Source organism: Loa loa (assembly GCF_000183805.2).
Source record: "Loa loa unplaced genomic scaffold supercont3.68, whole genome shotgun sequence".
In the NCBI taxonomy this organism is placed as follows: Eukaryota; Metazoa; Nematoda; class Chromadorea; order Rhabditida; family Onchocercidae; genus Loa; species Loa loa.
Window position 1 is genome coordinate 17,767 of NW_018108248.1, and position 10,244 is coordinate 28,010.

Here is a 10,244-nt window from a genome sequence, read left to right on the forward strand (position 1 = left end):
AAAAGTTAAAAGCTTTAGCACGGATTAATGAAAAATTTCTTTGCAATTATTTTGTAACGAAGAATTGAGATTGAGCTGACTTCCGCTTGCCCCATCTTTCCAAGGATGAATTCTTTGATTTGCAAATTATTCTAAGGTAAGAGTAAAATAAAAGGTTAAATGAGACCACCAAAAATTATATCATTTCACTTACATAATCACGCAATTTATATTTATCTCTTTCAGTAACCGACAAAGCCTTTAAATCCCCTTTTCAGCACAGATATAAAAGAACTGTTCTCCTTATAGAGGACTGTTAGGCGACTAAGAAACAGTTTTACATATATATATATATATATATATATATATATATTATTTATTTATTTATTTATTTATTCATTTATTTGTTTATTTATTTATTTATTTGTAAAAAAACTCACCTCCAAATTTTCACCATGCTGTATCGTGTTGTCAATGAGCGATAGAAGATCACTGATCGATTCATCATCTTCAACATTCAATGGAACAAAGCGTACCTGAAAAAAAAGAAACTCTGTGAAAACGTTTTCAGAATAAACCTGAGAGATTACAAAATAATCTGGGAGATCTCTTCAAAACAAAATTGGTAGAAAAGCCGAAAGACATATGTGCTAGAAAACTAGTGGTGTAAAAGTTTGAAGAAATATCTGGAATCATAATAGCAAGAGAAGACTTTGCACTAATATCGCAAAATTTTATCAATTCCCCCTAAAGAAATGATCTGTATAAGGTGTTCATACATGTAAAAATACATACAAGACTATAATCATCCAAAACTTCGGCGATTGTTCGTGAAAGTTGGCGATACTTCTCATTCCAGGGTGAGATTTCTTCACTGCCCAGAATAGAACACATGTCTGTCTCCAGAAAAGTTTCCAGCAGTTCTTTATTACGATTTGATAACAAATCCACTTTCGACAACACATTCACTGCCGGAACCTTTAAGTAGAATGGCCTTCATAACATAACCAACTAAATACTGAAATTTAGAAAATACTTCGCGATTCTCCATTTTAGCAATATTCATCATTAATACATACAAACTCAACTGCAATAAGACCTCACCTCCATTGCAACCATAGCCGAGAGAGTCGTTAATGCACCACCTAAGAATTTGTCATAATCCAAAACAAACTGTGTGTCAAGCAGGAACACAGAACAAATGTTAAAGTCCCATGACTTCAATGCATTAACAATTTGTCTCATTACCGGCAAGTGACTATAAAGTTCAATCTGGCCTGGAAGAAATTAGATGAGATTGTATTCTAAATAAACAGAATTAATAGTAAAATGGACTGATTTAACCTGCATAGTTATCAGTACTAACTGTTAATGATGATTTTATTAAATATCTCGTCTGTTAAGGAAAGATTTTCTATGCAGTTCCGGAAAGTATATTAGTATGTGCTGAAATATCAACGGCCTTACACCTTAAACTGTATTCTTGATGAAATAGTAATCGCATTAAGTAATCGCATAGTAAAACAAAAGAAATAATGGAGTGACATAAGAACCTGGACAATCAAAGATGAAATAATCGTCTTCTCCTTCATTCAGCTGGTCATGAAGCCAATCTAAATTTTGCGCGAGATATTCCATGCAAAACACCAAGGCGCCATTTGGACCAAATACTAACTGCTTATCTTCTTGTACATCATCCACGTTGATTAGCTCTCGCACATCTAACATATGAAATTAACCTCGCACATCTAACATATGGAAATGCAAACCAATAAAGTTGATCAGTGAATGCATACGATTGAAATAAAATATATTTCTCTTGTTTCATAATAAGTTACTGATCAAAACTGATAAAAAGATGGAATTCAAAAAATCAATAAGTAATAGTGATCAATCTCAGAAATTTAATAATTAACTGACTTCAAAAACTTAAGAAAAAAGCGATAAATTTCGTAAGCAAGATACACGAACCAACGGCAGCACTATAGGTGAATTTTTCGGCCGCAGGATCCAAATTAACCAAGAAAACGTTACGGCCTACGGATAAGTAATGTTGCTGCACCACAGAGCAGTATGTTGACTAAAAACATTTCATATATTAAACATAGAATTGTAAGTGATTATTACATTCATGCAGTAGCGAAATCTTTTTTCAAACATAATAATGTTAGATTTCTATACAATATTTCTTAAATATTTAAAACTTTTAAAAATTAAAAAGCTTATTGATTAAACAGCATTACTTTAACTAAAAACAAACCTTGCCACTTCCCGCTGGACCAACAACCAATTGTGCATATTTCATCGCGATTAATCAGTATTCATTGTCGGTTTTTAGATTTCCTAATACACTGAAGTTTCATGTAGCTTAGATGAAAAAAATTTTTATGCCATATTAAAACTTTGGAAAGATCCGCTGTACCGAAAAAACAGTGACGCTTAATAAAAATCTACAACCGAATTTGCAATCAATTTATTGACTTCCAAACAAATTATGAACATAATTATCGATACGATTATCTGCATTACTACAAAATGATCGAAAGTCCGACAGCATATAGTCTTGGAAGTCTTCCGAGCAATTCCTGAAACAAGAATAAATGAGTCCCACATAAAAAGATTGCTTTATATTAGTTCCACTTTTTGCTCTTTTGCTCTATCCAACTCTAAGCATTAGATAAATCAAAGCACAGATTACTGAATTGAGATGTTTCATGAAGAAATCTCGGATTAAATCATCAAATGGAAGTCCCTTAACTACAAAAAATGAGTTTTTCTCGAATTTTCGAGAGAAAAGAAAAATGGAGAGAAGAATTACAGAGTAGCACGATATCGATGGCTGAGCATATGATTCCAAGACCAAACAAATGCTTGACGTACTTCATCATACATCAAAAACATACCACCTGTAAGGTGAACGTATTGTGGCACTTGGTGTGCAGAGCAACCCATTTCAATGAATCCAAAGGCTTTCATTATAGCAATAATAAGTCGACAAATCTAAATGAATTAGCTATGACTAACAAGATCATTTTCATAAGATTGGAAATCTGTGTAATGTGCACTAACTAATCCAATATTGGATAAAAACATGATTACAGGTTTTCATAAAAACAGCTATAATAATATGAACGGAGAAACATTTTACCGTTTAGTTCCCGAATTATTAACAAGCAAATACTTTATAGGAATTTGGAGATTAGTGAATATTTCCTCATAACACCACGCAATATTCGACAAAACAAAATAAAGTTTTGCAAAGTGTTAAATCAGAAGAAAGGAACAAGACAAGGAAATTATAGCTAAAGTTTCACGATTTGGAAAATTCTCTTAATTTATAAGTGAATTCAAAAGCATAAAGTCTCACACAATCCGACTGAACTTTGTCTGGTTTGAAAGGTATGACTACAGGACACTGAAGTGGTGGTGAAATAGGATTCAGAGCGTGTGGAAAGGGATCCTCGGGTACTGGAAACATATGGAACGAAAGATTAGCCGCTTTGCTGCACCAATGACGCACGGTTTCCGCCACCGTCTGACTATTTGCCATAAACCATCGCACTCCAATTTCGAAAGATTTTGTAGCACAAAAAGTTTTTTCATAAGAAACCTAAAATAAAGAAAAATCTGATGTAATCTTAAACCTTCAAATATAACTGTTAGAATCAGATTTCTACAGTAAAATCCATAATCCATTACATACTCAAAAAAACTACGAACGAGAGACGAAACTCTTCCATCGAGTCATACTATTGCAGCACGACGGAAAATTTCCTTGAAACCTTCGAAAGGATACATGCCAGGACCACTCAGTGAATGATCGACAGTGAAATCTAAGGAAATGTTTAACCATAGATTTTTGTTTTCAGACCATATATGGTCCCAACCGTAGGCAATCATACTAAAGTCGGAAGAGTTACTCGGAAGAGTTACCACCTGTAAGGTGAACGTATTGGGCACTTGGTGTGCAGAGCAACCCATTTCAATGAATCCAAAGGCTTTCATTATAGCAATAATAAGTCGACAAATCTAAATGAATTAGCTATGACTAACAAGATCATTTTCATAAGATTGGAAATCTGTGTAGTGTGCACCACCTAATCCAATATTGGATAAAAACATGATTACAGGTTTTCATAAAAACAGCTATAATAATATGAACGGAGAAACATTTTACCGTTTAGTTCCCGAATTATTAACAAGCAAATACTTTATAGGAATTTGGAGATTAGTGAATATTTCCTCATAACACCACGCAATATTCGACAAGACAAAGTAAAGTTTTGCAAAGTCTTAAATCAGAAGAAAGGAACAAGACAAGGAAATTATAGCTAAAGTTTCACGATTTGGAAAATTCTCTTAATTTATAAGTGAATTCAAAAGCATAAAGTCTCACACAATTCGACTGAACTCTATCTGGTTTGAAAGATATGACTACAGGACACTGAAATACGGTGAAAAACGAAATTTGGGAAAATGCTTACTCTGCCTCTCTCCATAAAATGTGATACATTTTTTGGGAGATACTCATGCCCTCCAGAATCTGCTGTTTTTTGTAACTGCGCATAAAACTTCATCTCTACGGAATTCAGCCTGTATGTACAGTCGACCGATCCCGAACACCTGGAATAGATGTTTTTTAGAGCTTTAATCTCTTCCAGTCAACAGCATACTAGCCAACTTACTTTTCCCCAATTTCACACTGAATAACTCGTGACCAAGGTTCTTTTTCTTCTATTTTGTCATCTGAAACATATTTGTTCGTAAAGTAACACAAGAAGAAACCACAACGAAACTCGTGCCAGTGACTTTCAGTGGATATCGAAGATTCCAGATCATCGACCAATGTTTCAGCTGAAAAAGGAGAGATGAAAACTAATACAAATAGAACCGTGCTTTATATCCAAATCATTACCGCAGGAACTCTCTCAACAAAATGTGCAGAATAAACTTCCTACCTCGCAATATTCTGTGTAACCCATCTTTCTTTACTTCCAGATAATTTGTAATTTTGCTAGTGATGAAAAAGACAAAATAACTAAGCATATGCATAAGCAAAACTGCGACGCATTTTAGCTTAGGAAGTTATATTAGGATATTTTTTTCAAATAAAAATCAAATACAAACTCGGTTGTAGCATCTGTATTTTTCCAGCTGAAATCAAACTCCCAGCAAATTCAATAGCAGCTTGTCGATTTGATAGTTCGGAGACATTGGCCATCAGCCAAGCAATAAATTCTGTTGTCAGAAACATGCACGAAGGGAATCGACTGGTGGGATCCTGCGAATAAAGTGGCAAATAGCTTTCACGCCAACCATTCAACAAAACATCAACATTCTCAATGCTATATATTCGACTTTCCACATCACTCCTCGACGTCATTAACCTAGAAGATATGTCATAATAACAAAATGTTATGCTCTGGTCTAAACTTGAGTGTACATTGTTATCGAAAGATTTACATTTCCATACTTGACAGTTTTTTTGTTTACACTGCAGCACAATACCAAACGCATAAATTTAGTCAAATAATTAGTATCAAATAATTAAACATGCTAATAGCTTATAAGACTTCAAACTTAATAAGTCCCTTTAACAGAAGAAAGTAATAATTGTTAATACCTTTTGTGTCTCGGGGAAGTTTTCCTTCTGAATCGATTTAACACTTCAACAAACTTCAAAAACCCTTCTTCCTGTCTTCTAGAGAATGAAGAATCAAAAACAGCCATATACTTGTCACCACCATTACGTTCAGTCATAATTGTCTTTGTTATGGAAGCACAAAGCGGTGTTAATAAAAACCTAAACACCATAATACTGTTACATTATTTATTTTCAGGAAAATTCGTTCTTACAGAAAAAGACACCATCTGTATTAGTCTTTTTTAAGCTCATTGTTATAGAATACAGGTATAAAGCATAAAATAGCATTATATATCTCAACAACAAAAATCCTGAGCATAAATACAGAGAATAAAATAACCTCGATGCAAAACATCTCATATCGTCCCGGAATAACCGTGGAACACAACGATTTTGCAGTTCTGTATCGAGAAGGTTCCAATTTAGATTTGATAGATCATATTTTTGAAATCTAGAAAAAAGAAATGATAACGCATCGAATCACTTAAAGAATACTTCCAATTTTAGTACACCGACCTACAGCAAAAAAACCTATTTTGGAAACCAGTTTAACATTTTGTAATACCATGCGCCCTCTTCCTTTAGCAATTTAATAGTAATTTATGGAATATATAGACTTCTTAACTGACCTTCAAGTAGTTCCAAAACATTATTGCAAAACGAAAATATTTAATAAACCATATTTTCCATCTTTATGAACTACTGTTACCCTCGACTTACTTTAAGGTAGAAATTAAGAGAAAGTAAAGAGTATTCGAATGAAAGAAATACCTTGCACTACATAGAGTATATTCAAAATTATCCGGTATTTGAAACAGATATGTATATTCTCTTCGTTTCGCTATTTCAGGTGTTTCGTGAGATTCCTCAAGTCTTGGTGAAAATTCAGTAACAGTTATTCCATCATCTCCCATATACAAACGGTGGTAAATTCGATTGAATGATAAGAAGCATTCTCGAGAAACCATCTTCTCATCTTTCATTCTTTCCAGGTGCACTTCCTAAATAATCTACAGTATCAAACAGCGGAGGAAGAAAGATATTCCGATGAAATATGCTTTTCAATTTCAAAATTCAGAAATTTTTTCCTTCAACTGGCAAGTAATTGTTGGTTAAATTACAATAAATTCAATATTACACTACCATATACATTTGTAAAGTTTGTATCCTACCAATAACTCATAGCCAGTTTCGCTACGACAACTTACACTAACGGTAATAGCTGCATATATCAGCTTTTTATCCAGAAGAACTATTTGAAAACCACGTTGCAACCGCTGATAAACAAGCTGATCAAAGACAAGATTTCGAAGTCGTTCTAAATCATCACACTCCGAATCTTCCAGCCATTCACGCACCAAATCGAAATACACCGGTAGTTGATGGGACTGAACAAATAAATGAATATTTCACTTCAGTGAGAATGGACGCAAATTGTTACATTAACAGCTTACGAATATCTTGAAGGTATGCCAAAAAATCACAATTCTTAATCAGTTACGCTTGGTACACCCCCTAAACGATTTCGATTCTAAGACGTTTATAATTTTGAACGTTCATTAGAGTATGCGACAATCAGGAAGTAACAAAAGCAAGCAAACAAATAAATTACTTTAATTATATAGTCTGCACTCATACTGCGTCTATCCGGAAAGAAGTCGGTAGTTAATGGAAGAAGAGCTGTACGTATAAGCGATTTCCAGTCAACACCAATTTCCATATCTGGATTCCACTTCTCTTCACCAGTTGAACCCCAAGCCCAAACGCATCTCTTTCCTCCTGCTCCCAATCCTGTAACCCTGCAAAAGATAAAAATCTTGCTTATGATCATCCATATAATCAAATTAATATAGCTTGTACTTCTTCCTTAATTATTTCTCTGTCGAATGTCCAGCTCATGTTCTTGGTAAAAAAGAAAAAACGATTTGAAAAATTAGCAGTAGTGATGGATTTAGCAGGATGTATAGGAAAAGGTTTGTAATATTAAATGCAGCTGATAGTGTAACAGCTCCAAACATCCCCATAATTCAGTGGTTTTATTTCAAAGAAATTAATAGAAACGAAGTCGCGAAATTTACGAAACAAACCTGCTACTACCATCCTCAAAAAGTTGAACAGAAGATGATGTACATGATGGAGAACCGTTAACACTAATTGTTGTTTCATTCGGTTCTGGCTCATCACCCTGTATAATATTAATGACACTTTTACCAGCCACATAATGATGCGCTACTTTCGAACGACCAAGCTTATCTACTGGAAACACATGAATCCAACGACGTCGATTAGCAGTGATTGGTACTGAAAGCTGCATGTAAATATGTGAATAGAAGAACTGAACATATACTACTAATTTTGTAGTTCTAAAATATGTCTGATAGCACTATACAATACGACAGTATGCCGCTTCCCGGTCACAAACAGCAAAGAAGCTAGAAATAAGCTAATGTCAACTTTTAAATAAAACTACGATGTAAACAACTGAATCTATATATTGAGTAAATTTCGACTCTTTTAGGGAAATTCCTCAAGTAATGAAGAATTAGCTACATGTAAAATACTTCAATATTCTACACATTCGAAACTGCGAAGGAGATAATAGTAATCTGTGCTAATATAATAGAATTTTCCCTCTCTGCGCCTAGTATCAGATATATTCATCTGTGAATGAGTGCAACATATTTGGTACTATTTCATAATTTAAAAGAAATGAGACAATTTTAAATTCTTAGCATCAATGTGATAAATTTCCTTCTCCTTTTTCAATAGCAACAACAATTATCAGTTAAAATTACTGCCCTTATTGAAAATAAGCACAAAAAAAAAGCGATACTAGAAATCTCACACTATGCAACAGCTAATGTACTGAGCTGTTGAAACAAGAGACCACAAAATCTTGTTGAAATAAGAGACCACAAAATCTTGCAATCCATGATAAAGCTAATAAAATAAATACGCACCACCAAATTCTTCGGGTTTAAACGGGTTAATTAACGGTCGTCTCTCAATCATACTCAATACGCCTTGTGATTTTTTGCTTTCAAGCGGATCACCTAGTAAACCAGGTTCAAGAAAGCTGCTTGCAACATATTTATCGAAATTGCTTCGCCATGGATTTCCGGTTATATGGTGTGGTTCCTGTAAATCTCTTTATTACTAGTTCATATTTTAATTTCTTTGCAGTAAGCTATAATAAAGGAAAATCAGAAAATTATAAATAATAATAAGCAAATTTCTTAAAGGAAATCAGAAATCTTTAATATATACAATTTCCGTTCTAAAATCCAACAAAAACAATATCTAACATCATTATTACGATAACTTCCCTCAACAAACGAAGAGAAAAACAAGTGTGTCAATCTTGCAATGTTCTATTGTCTGCACCGCACTCTTATTCATTTCAAATTCATTTAAGGATGAAATTGCAAGAAAAGAGATGCTTTTTTCTTCGCATTTTTCTATTTTTCCTTCAATAATTTCCTTTTCTTTTATTTGTAGGAATTTGGGTAGAATGAAAACGAAATGAAAACTGAAGGAAAAATGACTGCAAATACGAACAAATATGGTATCTCCATGATTTAGGTTTTTTTCCAATAGAAATTCTTTTGCGAACTCCGATGCTAAATTTGCGTTACTTCTCGTGGAACTGTTTTCAAGGAGTGATGAAAACGCCTTCTCATCGGCAGCATCGATGTTACTAATAGGTGAACCATTCGTTTCCATAACTAGACCTCTATGAGCATCCTGTAAAAAGAACGTAAAATTCGTTAAGTCTAAATTCGTTAAGTCTAAATGGCATTTATTCGCAATCTACTGCAAAACAAAAAAACATAACCAACCCGAAGTAACTCATCTGGAAGATTAATTCTTGGTTTGAATTTGATTGATATTGCAGAGCGTCGACTCATTTGATAATATGAATAATTCATCCAATGCGGTATCAAATAATCTTCCGAGGGATAAACACCGTTTCTTCTTAAAGCATTGGTGAGAGGCAATCACTGAGTTTAGAAATATTTTCAAAAAAGATACAAAAACAAATAGAATCTAAAATGAAATTCAACACATGACTTATTCAATATTAGTCTATTATCAGTATTATCAAGTCGAACGGAAAATTATGACACGAGGAAGCAAGAGCAATGAAAATTTAAAAATGGAAAGGCAACAGTTGAAGAATATCATTCCAAAAATGGACAACCTTTGAAAAACAAAAAGAGGAACAGCGTGAAGTGGTTGTTCGCCAAGGCACACAAGATCCAGAGATATACCCATATCGATGAGACGTTGCTTAGTTATAGTCACCAAATCACGATCAACATTGAAAACTCCTCCACCTGCGCTGACAAAAATGATCTGAAATTCTATTGATTGCTTAGAAAGTTCAGAACTACAAAAGTCAAAATGATGTTAAGTAACCGCAAAACTTTATGTGGATGATATTCGGAAGATTTAATACGAGAACCGTTTTCTTACCGGCATCTCTTCTAAATCACATCTTATATTAAAATAAAAGAAAACTTATCTGCTGCCAAAAAGTAAATAAATAAATACATATAAGCCGAAAAAGTAAATACATATATATATATATATATATATATATATATATATATATATATAA

The 10,244-nt window shown here is 33.5% G+C and overlaps 2 protein-coding genes across 2 annotated transcripts in view; both read right to left on the bottom strand.

The window, feature by feature from the left end:
* LOAG_09501 (GPN-loop GTPase 3) overlaps nucleotides 1-2,284 on the bottom strand; it is a gene marked incomplete at both ends in the record, with an annotated part of 2,744 nt that extends 460 nt beyond the window's left edge. The window contains 6 exons of the mRNA XM_020447945.1: nucleotides 420-515; nucleotides 775-957; nucleotides 1,084-1,256; nucleotides 1,533-1,700; nucleotides 1,951-2,059; nucleotides 2,240-2,284. Coding sequence (XP_020301872.1) covers nucleotides 420-515; nucleotides 775-957; nucleotides 1,084-1,256; nucleotides 1,533-1,700; nucleotides 1,951-2,059; nucleotides 2,240-2,284 — 774 coding nt within the window. The remainder of the gene's footprint in view (nucleotides 1-419; nucleotides 516-774; nucleotides 958-1,083; nucleotides 1,257-1,532; nucleotides 1,701-1,950; nucleotides 2,060-2,239) is intronic.
* A 168-nt stretch (nucleotides 2,285-2,452) lies between these two features.
* LOAG_17379 (hypothetical protein) overlaps nucleotides 2,453-10,244 on the bottom strand; it is a gene marked incomplete at both ends in the record, with an annotated part of 10,828 nt that continues 3,036 nt past the window's right edge. Inside the window, 16 exons of the mRNA XM_020450041.1 lie at nucleotides 2,453-2,564; nucleotides 2,798-2,979; nucleotides 3,347-3,589; nucleotides 4,464-4,602; nucleotides 4,665-4,833; nucleotides 5,107-5,366; nucleotides 5,603-5,782; nucleotides 5,964-6,074; nucleotides 6,395-6,624; nucleotides 6,832-7,011; nucleotides 7,236-7,422; nucleotides 7,711-7,924; nucleotides 8,584-8,761; nucleotides 9,182-9,367; nucleotides 9,463-9,598; nucleotides 9,825-9,979. Of these exons, the coding sequence (XP_020306328.1) occupies nucleotides 2,453-2,564; nucleotides 2,798-2,979; nucleotides 3,347-3,589; nucleotides 4,464-4,602; nucleotides 4,665-4,833; nucleotides 5,107-5,366; nucleotides 5,603-5,782; nucleotides 5,964-6,074; nucleotides 6,395-6,624; nucleotides 6,832-7,011; nucleotides 7,236-7,422; nucleotides 7,711-7,924; nucleotides 8,584-8,761; nucleotides 9,182-9,367; nucleotides 9,463-9,598; nucleotides 9,825-9,979 (2,862 nt within the window). The remainder of the gene's footprint in view (nucleotides 2,565-2,797; nucleotides 2,980-3,346; nucleotides 3,590-4,463; nucleotides 4,603-4,664; nucleotides 4,834-5,106; nucleotides 5,367-5,602; nucleotides 5,783-5,963; nucleotides 6,075-6,394; nucleotides 6,625-6,831; nucleotides 7,012-7,235; nucleotides 7,423-7,710; nucleotides 7,925-8,583; nucleotides 8,762-9,181; nucleotides 9,368-9,462; nucleotides 9,599-9,824; nucleotides 9,980-10,244) is intronic.